The 17,108-nt window shown below is 40.6% G+C and overlaps 2 protein-coding genes across 2 annotated transcripts; both read left to right on the forward strand.

Annotated features, from left to right (window-relative positions):
* The first annotated feature begins 3,386 nt into the window (after nucleotides 1-3,386).
* LOC140860858 (uncharacterized) lies at nucleotides 3,387-7,540 on the forward strand. Its single transcript, XM_073263863.1, has 6 exons — nucleotides 3,387-3,655; nucleotides 3,745-4,876; nucleotides 5,366-5,803; nucleotides 5,903-6,344; nucleotides 6,390-6,442; nucleotides 6,956-7,540. The coding sequence occupies exons 1-6, from the start codon at nucleotides 3,387-3,389 to the stop codon at nucleotides 7,538-7,540; spliced, it is 2,919 nt and encodes a 972-aa protein (XP_073119964.1).
* Nucleotides 7,541-9,831: 2,291 nt separating this feature from the next.
* On the forward strand, nucleotides 9,832-11,499 carry LOC140860865 (uncharacterized). Its single transcript, XM_073263871.1, has 2 exons — nucleotides 9,832-10,738; nucleotides 10,787-11,499. The coding sequence occupies exons 1-2, from the start codon at nucleotides 9,832-9,834 to the stop codon at nucleotides 11,497-11,499; spliced, it is 1,620 nt and encodes a 539-aa protein (XP_073119972.1).
* Nucleotides 11,500-17,108: the final 5,609 nt, after the last annotated feature.

A 17,108-nucleotide genomic window follows, 5' to 3' on the forward strand; every position in this document is an offset into this window, starting at 1 on the left:
TCGCCAACCGCCACATGGTCATGGATCTCAGGGTTAAGGCCCTGAAGGAACAGATTATACTTCATCTCTGAGCTATCAGCAATCTCGGGGCAATAGGATAGCTGATCAAAGAACCTCTGCTGATACTCATCGATAGACATGGCTCCCTGTCGCAGACTCAGTAGCTCGCCTGCCTTCGACTGACGGAGTGCAGGAGGAAAATACCGCTTTTGGAAAGCTGTGCGGAACTCGGCCCAGGTGGCCACTCCTCTTGCCGCAACAAAAGGTGCAGAAGTAAACCTCCACCACCTGCGCGCACGCCCATCCTGAAGATAGCCAAGGGTCTCCACCTTCTGCTCCTCGGTGCATTGGAATGTCTGAAAAGTCGTCTCCATGCGGTCTAACCAGTTCTCCGCATCCTCCGGAGACTCACCTCCAACTAAGGGCTTAGGATCCATAGCTAAGAATCGACGCACAGTGAAACGCTCGTCGTCATGATGACGATGACGCCGTTCTCGACGAGGCTCCCGGTCGGCATCACCCCAACGCCCACCAACACTGCCATGAGAACTCTGGTCGTCACGATTTGACATCTACAAAAATACCTCAAGATGAGACTAAATCCCAAGAAATCTTTTGCATGCTCTGATACCATAAATGTAGTGACCCTTACCCGGATCACCTACTAAAAAGAACTTAGGCATGCAATTTAACTTAATAAAACAGATATCAGAATAAAACTGCGGAAACCATTAACATTATACAATCCCAAGTAAAGGAATATGTAATTATCCAATAATATACAACTAAATCGAATAGCTGTATAAACCCAAACAACAGTAATAAAACCTAGACGAAGCTCCAGCTGGCCAACCACTGACTAGCCCCTCCTGGATCCACCCTCCTCGTCCAATCGCAAACCTGCCCCATGGAATAGGGTGTCCAGAAAATACAGAGTACGAGACGTGAGCATAAAACGCTCAGTGCAAGAGTATGAGTATACATGCATGCAAAGTGAACTCCCTATAGACTCGAGGTCAAGGATCAGATAACAGAGACAGACCGGGCCCTGGTATGTAGCACGCTGTGCCGTCGCTTCAGGAGGTGGCTCCCATACCGAGATAACCGTGGATACGCCGGACCCAAATCGATGGAAGTCCATCCACTAACAGGATAGGGTACAACCCTACTAACAGACATCTCGAAGGAGATACAGCAAGATGCAAATGACTGCAGCATAATATCATGGCATATAAATCATGCAGTCATATAATACATGCATACTCAGTCAGGATATCTCGAACAGTACTTTCGTACCTCAATACAGTGCAAGCTCTACCAACTCTAGGTCCTCGCCTATAGTCTGCTCTACACTGCCAAATGATACTACTATCATTAAAGTGCTCTAAAAGCCTTAACTAAGCTATTGCATACTCCTAAATATTTATAGGGAGCAAAAGCTATACCTTCATCCGTCGTTAGCCCTTTGATGTCGATGCATCCAGAACTTGGGCACGACTCCGCTACGACTACCGAACGCCTCTCCGACCTCCGGACCAAGCCTAAGAAGACTAGAACAGCTCCAAAAGGACTAGAAAGGAAAGGAGAACTCGGAATTGGCAAATGAAAGTGAAGTCTCGGCCTTCTATTTATAGACAACGATCGGAACTTCCGATCCTTGATCGGAACGTCCGAACCTCGATCGGAACGTCCGATCCTGCCATCGAAGCTTCCGAAGATCCTGATCTGCCACGTGTCAAAATATCACTTGTTGACTCCGGATAGGGGTGATCGGAGCTTCCGGTCCTGATCGGAGCTTCCGATCCAACCACACGTCATGCCTGACGTAATATCGATCGGTGCCTCCGATCGCTCATCGGAGCTTCCGATCCTGTTCGGAGCTTCCGATCGTGCCTTCGGAGCTTCCGATCCGTCCGATGCCTAATTCAATTAATTAGCATTAATCCTTTGATTACTCAATTAGGGCACGGGCTACTACAGTTCATGAAGAATTTTAAAGTTTTCAAGGTCCGAAACGGATGGAATGTCTCACGTGGATCAGTCAAGTTATGTATTGCACGATTATGTGATTTTCTCAGGAAAGTTAATTTCTCATGAAATGTTTTGAAGGATTTTAAGCATGTAGCATCACGAGAAACTTTATGAGCATGTACGAGATTTATGAAATGACATGATAAGATGAATGATATGATGCATGAAAAATATTTTGAAGATTTATGCGTCTTGTGGTGATTGATTATATGGGGTATGCACTTCGGGATGAGCTCCGGAGCGGCTATCCAAGCATGGCTCATGGGATGGTTATATGAGGTATGCAATTCGGGCTGAGCTCCGAAGTGGCTATCCAAAGAATGAAAGTTTACGGGCGTAATGCCATATGCTTCTTGATCAACATGAAACTATGAATGGCTCGTTATGACGGTTACCACACTACTCATACTTCATCTCCCCAAATATTTTTATGATATGGCTATATTAAAGTTATGTTTATTGCATGAGAGTTTAAGTTAATGTTTTCCTTTTAAAGTTAGAAAATCCTTATCTGCATGCTCTTGCTGAGTCTTTCGACTCACTATACTTGAATGGTGCAGGTAATGATGACGTGGATTCTTTTATTGATGATTATGTGGGCGGACATGAAGAAGAGGCAGGGGTCGGTCCAACGGGCAATGCATGAGTGTGAATGCTTTAGAATGGAAGATGTTTTAAACATTTTTATTTGATGAGAGGCAAACAAGTTTTAATTATTTTTTTTAGTTGATGTCCATGTTTTGGGAAATATTTTTTGATGCTATTTTATGTTGTGCACATTTTATACGTTATTTTAATAAATAAGATGATGCTTCCACAAAGTTTTTATTTTTACCAAATTTTTAAGTAAGTATGTTTGAGTAACGTTTCGATTGAGAAATTGGGACGTTACAACTTGGTATCAGAGCAGTTCGCTCTGGGTTTGTTTGCACACATGCATTCTCGCCACGACCCTATGTTTCTTCTTCATGTCTGTAAGTTCTATGTTATGGATTGTTAAAGATGCATGGTAGCTTTTGCGATTAATACTTATGAATGTTAATTAGGATGTTATGTTTAAATAAAGTAATTAAGCATGTGGACTGTATGAACATCAGGATCATGGCTAACCGTAGGAATCCGAACAATGAGGACAATCAGAATAACCAGTTTTTGGCTGGGTTGGCGACTCTGTTGCAAGAGCAAAGTAGAGCCCAAGGGGAGCAGATTCAACAGTTAATCCAAGCACAAGCGGGAGGACGGAACAACAATCAGCCACTACTAACTAATCCGATCTTTAAAAAGTTAAGGATCTAGGGCCGCAGGAGTTCAGAGGAGGGGCTGATCCCCTTGTAGCCGAGGAATGGGTGCAGTCAATGGAGACCATTTTTTACTACATGCAGCTCACTGATGCAGACCGTGTGAGGTGTGCCATCTTTATGTTTCGTTATGATGCAAGGGTTTGGTGGCAGGGAGCCCGTTCTGCTGTGGATATGACTACGTTGACTTGGAATGGATTCAAAGACGTGTTCTATGGGAAATATTTCACTATCAGCACCAGGACTAGACTTGCTAGAGAATTCCTGGAGCTCCGCCAAGGGATCATGTCCGTTGCTGAGTATGTGAAGAAGTTTGAAAGGGGAAGGTATTTTGTGCCCATGATTTCGGGTCATGTTGTAGAGGAGTTGAAGCATTTCACGGAGGGACTAAATGCCACTATTCGTCGTGATGCAGATTGTGTGGGGCACAAATGTACCGAGCAGCAGTCGATGAGGCTATGTTTTCAGAAAAATATGGGAATGGTATTATCAAAGAATCGCAAGCGAAAAGAGCCAGTTACCAAGGGAGAGAACAACAAGGGTCTAGTCAGAAGAGGCCGTACCAAGCCCCAGCTCAGAAGAGACCGCAGCAGCAGCAGCGCCAAAACCCCAATCAGGCGCAACCTCAGGGACAGAATCAGCCGAACGCCAATGCTCCAAGGCCAGCGAATGCACCTATCTTTCAAAAGTGTGGGAAGCCAGACTTAGGTCAATGCATTCTTGGGACCAATACTTGCTTTCTTTGCAATAAGCCAGGGCATTTCGCCAAGGATTGCCCGCAGTCAAAGGATCCTATCAGGGGAAGAGTGTTTGCTATGAATCACGATCAGGTTGACCCAGATTCTGCAATTGTCACAGGTATGATCCGTATTGCTGGTTTACCTGCTTTCGTGTTGATTGATTCAGGAGCTACGCACTCTTTTATATCTGTTAATTTTATGATGAAATTGGGGGTCTTGCCAAATGAATCTATTTCGAAATTTTTTGTGTCGTTACCCTCAGGAGAAGAACTGGAAAGTAGTAGTGTGGTAAGAAATTGCAAGGTTCAGATGCAGAGTCTAGTTTTGTGTGCAGATTTTATTGTTTTGAAAATGGTGGATTTCGATGCGATTTTTGGGATGGACTGGTTGTCTCGGCATGAGGCTATTATTGACTGCAAACGAAAAACTGTCTCATTGAAAGATCAGAATGGGAAACCGTTTGTGTTCCGCACTACCTCTAAGAAGAGCGCACCAGGTATGATTTCTGCAGGAACAGCTTGGAAATTATTGAGTAATGGGTGTACAGGCTTTCTTGCGAGTCTAATTGGTGATCTGGAGGTACATCGACCGAAACTTGTGGAAGTGGAGGTAGTGAAGGACTTTCCAGAAGTTTTTCCCGATGATGTTGCGGGATTGCCTCCAGTCAGGGAAGTCAAATTTGGGATAGAATTGTTGCCTGGAACTAAGCCAGCTTCTAAGGCACCGTACAAATTGGCACCGACCGAGATGAAAGAATTGAAGGATCAGTTGCAGGAATTACTGGATAAGGGGTTCATCAGACCTAGTGTATCGCCTTGGGGTGCATCGGTGTTGTTCGTCAAGAAGAAAGATGGATCAATGAGATTGTGCATTGACTACAGAGAACTGAACCGAGTTACAGTGAAGAACAGATATCCTTTGCCCAGAATAGACAACTTGTTCGACCAATTGCAAGGGGCAGAGGTGTTCTCAAAAATTGATCTGCGATCAGGTTTCCATCAGCTGAAGGTGAAGGATGTAGATGTGCAGAAGACAGCATTCAGGACTCGTTATGGCCACTATGAGTTCTTGGTAATGCCGTTTGGGTTGACCAATGCAACAGCTGTGTTCATGGATTTGATGAACAGGGTGTTTCAACCTTTCTTGGATCAGTTTCTCATAGTCTTCATTGATGACATATTGATATATTCTCGTAGTAGGGAGGAGCATCATCAGCACTTGGCTACGATGTTGCAAATTTTGAAAGAAAAACAACTGTATGCTAAGTACAGTAAGTGTGAATTCTGGATGGAGCAGATTTCATTTTTGGGTCATATAGTTTCAGCTAAGGGGATTGAGGTGGATCCGTCGAAGGTGGAAGCGGTTCGTAATTGGGCTGCCCCGAAGAATGCTACAGAAATACAAAGTTTCTTGGGTTTAGCAGGCTACTACAGGAGATTTATTCAAGACTTCTCCAAGATAGCCCTACCACTGACTTCCTTAACTCGAAAAGGTGTGAAGTTTGTGTGGTCAGAACAATGTGAGAAGAGCTTTACAGAATTGAAGGAAAGACTGATTTCAGCGCCAGTGCTAGCAATTCCCGAAGGCACGGGTCTCTTTGTGGTTTATACCGATGCTTCTAAGAGTGGATTAGGAGCTGTGCTGATGCAGGATGATAAAGTAATAGCATATGCATCTCGACAGCTGAAGGTCCATGAGAGGAATTACCCGACTCATGATCTTGAGTTGGCGGCAGTTGTTTTTGCTTTGAAGCTATGGAGACACTACTTGTACGGCGAAAGGTGTCAGATTTTCACTGATCACAAAAGCCTAAAATATTTCTTCACTCAGAAGGAGTTGAATATGAGGCAGAGGCGATGGCTGGAATTAGTGAAGGACTACGACTGTGACATTAGCTATCATCCTGGTAAGGCTAATATTGTAGCAGATGCCTTGAGTCGCAAGTCTGCAACATTGAACCAATTAACAGTGCAGCAGGAGTTGATTGCTGAATTTGAACGTATGAGTTTGGAGCTATTTGAACCAATGGAGGTATGCACTCTAGCAGCCTTAACAGTAGTACCTAGTTTTCTTGAGAGAATCAGAGTAGGCCAAGCTTCTGATGAACAGTTGATGTTGTGGAGGAACAGAGATGAAGCCAAGGGTGGTACATTGTACACTGTCAAAGATGGAATTGTTCATCACCGAGGTAGAATGTGGGTGCCAGCAGTAGACTCATTAAGAGTGGAAGTGATGACTGAAGCCCATACTGTTCCATATTCCATTCATCCAGGAAGTACGAAAATGTATAAGGATCTGAAATCCTTATATTGGTGGCCAGGTATAAAGAAGGATATCGTAGAATTTGTGAGTGAACGTTTGACTTGTCAACAGGTAAAAATTGAGCATCAAAGGCCAGCGGGACTCCTAAAACCCTTGCCAATACCCACATGGAAGTGGGAAGATGTCACTATGGATTTCGTAGTAGGATTGCCAGTCTCACCGTGAAGGATGAACTCGATTTGGGTGATAGTTGACAGGTTAACCAAGTCAGCTCATTTTATTCCAGTCAGGAATAACTTCTCGATGAATCAGTATGCAGAGCTGTACATTCGAGAAATTGTCAGATTGCATGGAGTTCCAGCGAGGATAGTATCTGACAGGGATCCTAAGTTCACTTCAAACTTTTGGGGAAGTTTACATAGAGGATTGGGAACAAAGCTAGCTTTCAGTATAGCTTTCCACCCTCAGCCAGATGGTCAGTCAGAACGAGTAATCCAAATACTCGAAGACATGTTGAGAGCTTGTATGATCGACTTTGGAGGGAATTGGGAATCGAAATTACCTTTAGTGGAGTTTACATACAACAATAGTTATCAAGCAACTATTGGCATGGCTCCTTATGAGGCATTGTATGGGAGAAGGTGTAGAACTCCCTTACACTGGGATGAAGTTGGAGAGATAGCTGTTTTGGGACCAGATATAGTGACTCAAACGGTGGATGTAATAGCTAAGATTAGAGACAGAATTTTGACAGCTCAAAGTCGACAAAAAAGTTACGCCGACCAGCGACGTAAAGATTTGGAGTTTGAAGTAGGTGACCATGTATTTTTAAAGGTGTCACCATGGAAAGGAGTTATGAGATTTGGAAAAAAGGGTAAATTGAGTCCAAGATATATAGTACATTTTGAGATCCTAGAAAAATTTGGGGCTCGAGCTTACCGAGTAGCACTACCACCCAACTTTGGGGGTGTCCACAATGTCTTCCATATCTCTATGCTAAGGAATTATATGGCAAATCCTTCTCATGTTATCTGTCATGAGCCAGTGAAATGGACGCCAGACTTGTCCTACGAGGAGATGCCTGTTCAAATGTTGGACAGACAAGTTCGTAGGTTGAGAAATAGAGAGATTCCAATGGTGAAAGTCTTATGGAGCAACCAGTTGGTTGAAGAAGCTACTTGGAAAACAGAACAAGATACGCTATCCTGAACTGTTTGGTAAGTCAAATTTCGAGGACGTAATTCTTTTAAGGAGGGTAGAGTTGTAAGGTCCAAAAAGTCCACTAGCTTAATCACGATTAATTGATTTAATTATATGATTTAATGCATGTTATTTATAATATTAATTGTTATGTGAATTATGTGTTATATTATTTTTTAAAAGTTTTAGGTTGGGTTTAATTTTGGGTCGTAGGGACGAGCCTAGCCTTGAAACGAGTTAAGAAAAATATTTTTAGTAAAGTTAGTAGATGCAGAAGTATTTTACTGAGAGAGTAAAAATTTTAAAGAATTTTAAGTGTAACTAATGGGCCGTGTTGGAGCCCATTAGTCACAGAAGAAAAGCGTTCAGAAGTTTTCTGAACTCTCATTTGAACGCTCACTCTTCTTTCTCAAAATCTCTCTCAAACACTGCGATCTCCAAGCTAGGGTTTTTCGGCTTCTCAAGGCTAGATCGTTCTGCAGTCCAGGTTAATCCCAATCAGACGATCCAGATAAGTTTTTACTATTTTTAAACCCATTCAAGAATATATGTATTTTTTTAGGTAAAACCCTAGGTGTTTGATTGATGATCTATGAATGTCTTCTTGAAAATTTCTATGAGTATGTTGCTTGATTGTGATACGTAAGCATTCCTGAGGTGTTCGGTTCATGTTTATTGAGTTTTGAAAGTTTTGAATGCACTAGATCAGATTTTTTTGGGTAAAAGTAGTTTTGAAGGTTTTTAATTCAACATCTTTGAAATGATTGATGTATTGGTACAAGTTATTTTGAGATTATGATGTTGTTGAATGGTATTTTTTATGGAAAAACGTCCCAAAGCATTGGGGATTTTGAAGAAAGCGCAGAAAAGATCAGTTTTCGGAATCAGACGCCGCGACGGTGCGCCCGCGCTGCGGAGCAGAGCGCCCGCTCCTGAGCTGCGAAATCTCTGCGCACAGACGAAATGACCGCGCTACTAAGTAGCGCGCCCGCGCCACTTTGTCGCAAGAAGTCGAGCGGGAGGCGCGGCCGCGCTGCTGGCACGCCCGCGCTGTTGAGACAGAGTGACCGCGCCTCAGGCTCGATTTTTCCATCCCATTTTATGAGTTTTTTAGTCCTAAAAATCATGATTTTGATACTTTAATGTATTTTAATTATTTTTAAGAATGTTCAAGAAGAATTTTAAAGTTTTCAAGGTCCGAAACGGATGGAATGCCTCACATGGATCAGTCAAGTTATGTATTGCATGATTATGTGATTTTCTCATGAAAGTTAATTTCTCATGAAATGTTTTGACGGATTTTAAGAATGTAGCATCACGAGAAACTTTATGAGCATGTACGAGATTTATGAAATGACATGATAAGATGAATGATATGATGCATGAAAAATATTTTGATGATTTATGCATCTTGTGGTGATTATATGGGGTATGCACTTCGGGATGAGCTCCGGAGCGGCTATCCAAGCATGGCTCACGGGATGGTTATACGGGGTATGCACTTCGGGTTGAGCTCCGAAGCGGCTATCCAAAGAATGAAAGTTTACGGGCGTAATGCCATATGCTTGTTGATCAACAGGAACTATGAATGGCTCGTTATGACGGTTACCACACTACTCATACTTCATCTCCCAAAATATTTTTATGATATGACTATATTATAGTTATGTTTATTGCATGGGAGTTTAATTTAATGTTTTCCTTTTAAAGTTAGAAAATCCTTATCTGCATGCTCTTGCTGAGTCTTTCGACTCACTATACTTGAATGGTGCAGGTAATGATGACGTGGATGCTTTTATTGATGATTATGTGGGCGGACATGAAGAAGAGGCAGGGGTCGGTCCAACGGGCAACGCATGAGTGTGAATGCTTTAGAATGGAAGATGTTTGATGAGAGGCAAACAAGTTTTAATTATTTTTTTTAGTTGATGGCCATGTTTTGGCAAATAGTTTTTGATGCTATTTTATGTTGTGCACATTTTATACGCTATTTTAATAAATAAGATAATGCTTCCGCAAAGTTTTTATTTTTACCAAATTTTTATGTAAGTATGTTTGAGTAACGTTTCGATTGAGAAATTGGGATGTTACAGCTTGGTATCAGAGCAGTTCTCTCTGGGTTTGTTTGCACACATGCATTCTCGCCACGACCCTATGCTTCGTCTTCATGTCTGTAAGTTCTATGTTATGGATTGTTAAAGATGCATGGTAGCTTTTGCGATTAATACTTATGCATGTTAATTAGGATGTTATGTTTAAATAACGTAATTAAGCATGTGGACTGTATGGACATCAGGATCATGGCTAACCGTAGGAATCCGAACAATGAGGACAATCAGAATAACCAGTTTTTGGCTGGGTTGGCGACTCTGTTGCAAGAGCAGAGTAGAGCCCAAGGGGAGCAGATTCAACAGTTAATCCAAGCACAAGCGGGAGGACGGAACAACAATCAGCCACTACTAACTAATCCGATCTTTAAACAGTTTAAGGATCTAGGGCCGCAGGAGTTCAGAGGAGGGGCTGATCCCCTTGTAGCCGAGGAATGGGTGCAGTCAGTGGAGACCATTTTTGACTACATGCAGCTCACTGATGCAGACCGTGTGAGGTGTGCCATCTTTATGTTTCGTGATGATGCAAGGATTTGGTGTCGGGGAGCCCGTTCTGCTGTGGATATGACTACGTTGACTTGGAATGGATTCAAAGACGTGTTCTATGGGAAATATTTCACTATCAGCACCAGGACTAGACTTGCTAGAGAATTCCTGGAGCTCCTCCAAGGGAGCATGTCCATTGCTGAGTATGTGAAAAAGTTTGAAAGGGGGAGGTATTTTGTGCCCACGATTTCGGGTAATGCTGTAGAGGAGTTGAAGCATTTTACGGAGGGAATGAATGCCACTATTCGTTGTGATGTCAGATTGAGTGGGGCACAAACGTACCGAGCAGCAGTCGATGAGGCTATGTTGTCAGAAAAAGATGGGAATGATATTATCAAAGAATCGCAAGCGAAAAGAGCCAGTTACCAAGGGAGAGAACAACAAGGGTCTAGTCAGAAGAGGCCGTACCAAGCCCCAGCTCAGAGGAGACCGCAGCAGCAGCAGCGCAAAAACCCCAATCAGGCGCGACCTCAGGGACAGAATCAGCCGAACGCCAATGCTCCAAGGCCAGCGAATGCACCTATATGTCAAAAGTGTGGGAAGCCACACTCAGGTCAATGCATGTTTGGGACCAATACTTGATTTCTTTGCAAGAAGCCAGGGCATTTCGCCAAGGATTGCCCGCAGTCGAAGGATCCTATCAGGGGAAGAGTGTTTGCTATGAATCACGATCAGGTTGACCCAGATTCTGCAATTGTCACAGGTATGATCCGTATCGCTGGTTTACCTGTTTTCGTGTTGATTGATTCAGGAGCTACGCACTCTTTTATATCTATTAATTTTATGATGAAATTGGGGGTCTTTCTGGATGAATCTATTTCGAAATTTTGTGTGTCGTTACCCTCAGGAGAAGAACTGGAAAGTAGTAGTGTGGTAAGAAATTGCAAGGTTCAGATGCAGAGTCTAGTTTTGTGTGCAGATTTTATTGTTTTGAAAATGGTGAATTTCGATGCGATTTTTGGGATGGACTGGTTGTCTCGGCATGAGGCTATTATTGACTGCAAACGGAAAACTGTCTCATTGAAAGATCAGAACGGGAAATCGTTTGCATTCCGCACTACCTCTAAGAAGAGCGCACCAGGTATGATTTCTATAGGAACAGCTTGGAAATTATTGAGTAATGGGTGTACAGGCTTTCTTGCGAGTCTAATTGGTGATCTGGAGGTACAACGACCGAAACTTGTGGAAGTGGAGGTAGTGAAGGACTTTCCAGAAGTTTTTCCCGATGATGTTGCGGGATTGCCTCCAGTCAAGGAAGTCGAATTTGGGATAGAATTGTTGCCTGGAACTAAGCCAGCTTCTAAGTTATTTTGAGATTATGATGTTGTTGAATGGTATTTTTGATGGAAAAACGTCCCAAAGCATTGGGGATTTTGAAGAAAGTGCAGAAAGATCAGTTTTCGGAATCAGACGCCGCGACTGCGCGCCCGCGCCTGAGCTGCGAAATCTCTGCGCACAGACGGAGCGCCCGCGCTACTAAGTAGCGCGTCCGCGCCGCTTTGTCGCAAGAAGTCGAGCGGGCGGCACGCCCGCACTGCAGAAGCAGCGTGGCCGCACAGGGCTAGCGCGCCCGTGCTGTTGAGACAGAGCGGCCGCGCCTCAGGCTCGATTTTTCCATCCAATTTTATGAGTTTTTGAGTCCTAAAAATCATGATTTTGATACTTTAATGTATTTTAATTATTTTTAAGAATGTTCATGAAGAATTTTAAAGTTTTCAAGGTCCGAAACGGATGGAATGCCTCACATGGATCAGTCAAGTTATGTATTGCATGATTATGTGATTTTCTCATGAAAGTTAATTTCTCATGAAATGTTTTGACGGATTTTAAGCATGTAGCATCACGAGAAACTTTATGAGCATGTACGAGATTTATGAAATGACATGATAAGATGAATGATATGATGCATGAAAAATATTTTGATGATTTATGCGTCTTGTGGTGATTATATGGGGTATGCACTTCGGGATGAGCTCCGGAGCGGCTATCCAAGCATGGCTCACGAGATGGTTATACGGGGTATGCACTTTGGGTTGAGCTCCGAAGCGGCTATCCAAAGAATGAAAGTTTACGGGCGTAATGCCATATGCTTGTTGATCAACAGGACTATGAATGACTCATTATGACGGTTACCACACTACTCATACTTCATCTCCCCAAATATTTTTATGATATGGCTATATTAAAGTTATGTTTATTGCAGGGGAGTTTAAGTTAATGTTTTCCTTTTAAAGTTAGAAAATCCTTTTCTGCATGCTCTTGCTGAGTCTTTCGACTCACTATACTTGAATGGTGCAGGTAATGATGACGTGGATGCTTTTATTGATGATTATGTGGGCGGACATGAAGAAGAGGCAGGGGTCGGTCCAACGGGAAATGCATGAGTGTGAATTCTTTAGAATGGAAGATTTTTTAAACCTTTTTATTTGATGAGAGGCAAACAAGTTTTAATTTTTTTTTTAGTTGATGGCCATGTTTTGGCAAATATTTTTTGATTCTATTTTATGTTGTGAACATTTTATACGCTATTTTAATAAATAAGATGATACTTCCGCAAAGTTTTTATTATTACCAAATTTTTAAGTAAGTATGTTTGAGTAACGTTTCGATTGAGAAATTGGGACGTTACAGATTCAAAAGATAAGCCTGCTGCAGGCCTGTCCAAAGAGACCATGTTCTTCAAATCATACACAAATATATAAATGTACATATAAAACGGGTGCTGGAACATTAATTATAGCAAAGTCACATGAAGTTTTTCACGCTGTTAATGATGGTAACTTCCTTTGCAAACAAATATTATAAATCTTTGCAAAGCCCATATATCCCATATTCATCAGTTCATATATATCATATATCATATGTATATCATGCATGCGCAGCAACTCATGATCATTAATTCTCTATATTTCAGAGCTAGCCACTCCACATGCACATATATACTCGAGCATGATCGAACAAGGATACATATATAAACATATAAATTTAGGTTATATCTTGAAACTATAGATTAAATCGTTATTCACATTCAAATTATGATGTCTCCCGGTATCTTCTTTCTGTGTATAAACACTTGTACATATACTTTTTGACCTTAAGCCTACACACAGATTGACTTGAAAAAGCTAATTCCCTTTATTTCCTAGGATACCAAATTCTTGTACATATCTTTTTTTAATAGTAACTTCATGTGGCGAGAAACAGTAACATACAATTTACAGTTAATCACACATTATCCATTTCAATTTATGTTAGAAAAATTAAGACTTTTATAATTAATGGGGTAGTTCATCCTTTAAATCTCAGTATCCATCATGGTCTCTTTGTAATTCCTTTCTATATGGAAAAAGAGAAGGAAGACTGAAACTTCCTAAGTCTAGAACTAATCGTGGAACCAAAAATCATTGCAAGTTGGCAACAAATGCTTCTAACAGGTAGTGGAACTTCAACTATGAGGTGGCCTGCTGTGAGTGATCAGTGTCAAGTTTTAGGATTCTGTGGAAATATGGGGATATGCAGTTACAATGATTCATCCCCTGTATGTGGTTGCCCTTCACAGAATTTTTACTTAATCGATCAAATGGATAGCAGGGGTTCTTGCTAATAGAACTGTTGTGGCAGTCAAGCAGTTGGAGGGGATCGAGCAAGGCGAGAAAAAGTTCAGAATGGAGGTGGCGATGATCAATAGCACCCACCAGTTGAATCTGATGAGATTTATAGGATTCTGATAAGAAGGGAGGCATAGGCTATTAGTATATGAGTTTATGAGAAACAGTTGTTTAGACAAGTTTCTATTCACCTCTGAGGAGCAATCTGGGAAGCATTTGAACTGGGAGTATAGGTATAATATCGCACTAGGAACCGCTAAGGGAATCACAGACGCAAAGGAAAAAGAAGCATGAAAATAACGTAAACAACACACATTCTAACTAGTTTCAGAAGGCCTCGCCAACTTTCTGCTCGAAAAAAAAAATATGGACAGTAGTTGCATGTGCCCAAACCACCAATTCACGCATATACTACATGCACTCGAGGCCTGAATTAATTCAATGCATCCATGCATTATGATAGCTGTTGCATTATTCAAGACACAAAATACATGTGCATACCTATTCATAAACGTGTTATTGTATACATTCTATCAACTCTGAAAGCACCTCTTTAATTTATTCTAACGAGTACTCACCTTTTGAGAACAGTCACATATATTATGTTAATAAAAAATCATATAACAATAACTTTGCAAATTTAAAACAATTTAGTTGTAATTATTTGAGTTAAGAAATATTACTATTGATCGTATTGAAACGTTCTCGATATTCTCAACTTCTTGAATAATTTGTCTCATATATCTCATCACATAAAGACCACATTGTTCTGCATCTGGCTGCCGAGGACCCTATGGTAGTAGAGAAAAATTTTTGGTGACAAATTTAGATATTTAAACATAATATATTAAACATAAATTATGCATACCTGTACTACTACCCACATAGCATTCTTTCTACCCTTCCTTCCTTTGTTTGAGTTAAACAATCGCAAGGCCCTTCAATATACTTGATATATGAGTTTTTGTATGAGTGAAATAAATATTTGATAAAAATAAATAAATATAAACTCACATATCCACTACATATTTCCAATCATCATCACGAATGCGGTGACTTAAGGAATCCAACACATAAATAACATCCTTGTATGGTTGAATAACAGTGAGAATTCAATGATAGCTACACAAAAAAAACATAATTAGTGCTTCTAATTCAATAAATAATCGAAATAAAGCAACCAAATTGATATTTAAATTTTTACTTACCCGATATTACATGGCGCCAAAACTAGTTGATCAACCGATGCACCACTCAGTCTATCTGCTAAAGCACTCGCCCTTTGGTTCAACCTTTCAAGCTTACTCTTTTTGTCATGTGTAGTTTCTCCCATATCCGAGATTCTTTGTGGATTCACAAATCTGAATTTTCCTTCTTTGTTATCTCCCAACATTTTTTTGTAAAGATACCTTTCATTGTAAATATAATAAAATAAAAATGAATGTAAGCAAAAATATGAAGTTGATGTATTACTTAGCTTAAAACCAAAAAACTTACCATATATAGGAAATTACACAATTGTCTGATATTGGCCCAACATGATACAAACCATCAATGTCCTCACAGTGCAAAAGAATTACACAATCATCATCGAACACCTCATGATCTAAATGCAGTGATATAAATCTTCCTTCACCCAAAGCATGCTTGCTATAACAATACATCATATGTAGTGACATTGGGACAGAAGGTGACACAGCATGTTTCTCTTTGGGTGGTGCCAAATCCTTCTTTCGAGGCTTCTATTAATTGTAAATACATACAAGTTAGGTAGGTTGAATAATGAATAAAGTTGCAATATCACATATACCTTATCTTGCTCCACTATCAAGTGTTGTGGCCAAGCCACATGGGTTCCAAGAGCATCACCCACTACTTCACATTCATTTGCAATAGGAAATGGCAAAGGCACTGATTTATCAACTACTACATCAATAGAGACTCGGTAGCAATTCTTTAGTAATGGAACCCCATGAAGAAACTTTTGAGGATCAACACAAATAATTGTACCATAAGCAACAATATTTGTGCTATATTCCAAAGTTAATGCAGCTGATTTACCCTAAAAAAGACAAATAGACATGTCAATAAGTTTTATTACATCTATTTAATATGACTCAAACTACTGTCATACCTATAAAGCATCGGCTTTGCTCAAAATCAACACGTCTTCATAATCATTGTCTTCCATCTTGGCTTGGTTAACTTGATTTTTCACTGAGCAACTGCCTTTGTCATCCATTAAAATGCCGCGTTCACCCATGTTATGCATCATTTCCTCAAGTCTTTGTAAGCGTGCACCTTGTTCTGAAACTATTCTATTTGCTTCCATCAACTTCCTTTCATGCTCCTCGAGTACATCTGTGGGAACTCCACTGCTCTTCAATGTTCTGCTAGCATTGAAATATATGGTTGGAGTGACATGACCTCCAATCCCCCTCACACGCCCATCATATTCTTTGGTCTCAAGTGCTTTTGTAAGGATTTCCTCTTTTGTCCCTTCAATTCTCAGCACACCATCTCTTTTTTGTTGGATATAATCATCCTGTCATGCAAATTAAAAGAATAATTACTAAAACAATTGTCATTTCAAAAAGCATGCTGATTTTATAAAATGTGAATTCACTTACAATCTTTTGTACTCTTTGCGTCAAATCCTCCCCTTCAAATTCTCCTGCTTTTTTGGCTCGTCCTTTCTTCCACATAATAGCCCTGTTAATGTCATCATCGTCACCTAATTCAGCCGCCTACAAGGAAGAAAAATACAATAACACATGTGAATAAATTGTATGTGAATAATTTGGATGGTTTGTAAAGAAATACTTACTATTTCAGACGCAAATCGTGCATATCCCTTGCGTGAAAGCCGATGAGGATATACGTTTTGTTTTCTTCTATCTTTTTGTTGCTCACTTAGTTTCTAGTCATTTCAAATATGCGACAAATCAAATTTGAATAATAGTTAAAGAATGACTTTTGGTTGATTATGTACAAATTATAAATAATAAAGAAACTTACAATGAAGTCTCCAGACATACGACTGATGAAAAACGCACTCCAATCATCTTTTGGTATACCATGACCAGCAGGTGGCTCATACAACTCCTCAGGTTTATCAAGCTTGCCTAAAATAAACGTCTGCGTAAGATGGGCTTTGTATTGTGTAAGGCCCTGAAATTAATTATTTCGAGATTAGCAGAAATGATTATTATTTAATTTGGAATTATTGGAGATTAATTGAGCCGGGATTAAATTGATTTAATTTGGAGTTTCAGGGACCGAATTGCAATTAAACCGGTTGACTAGTCAAGGGAG

This window comes from Henckelia pumila, chromosome 1 (genome assembly GCF_033568475.1).
Source record: "Henckelia pumila isolate YLH828 chromosome 1, ASM3356847v2, whole genome shotgun sequence".
NCBI classification, from domain to species: domain Eukaryota; kingdom Viridiplantae; phylum Streptophyta; class Magnoliopsida; order Lamiales; family Gesneriaceae; genus Henckelia; species Henckelia pumila.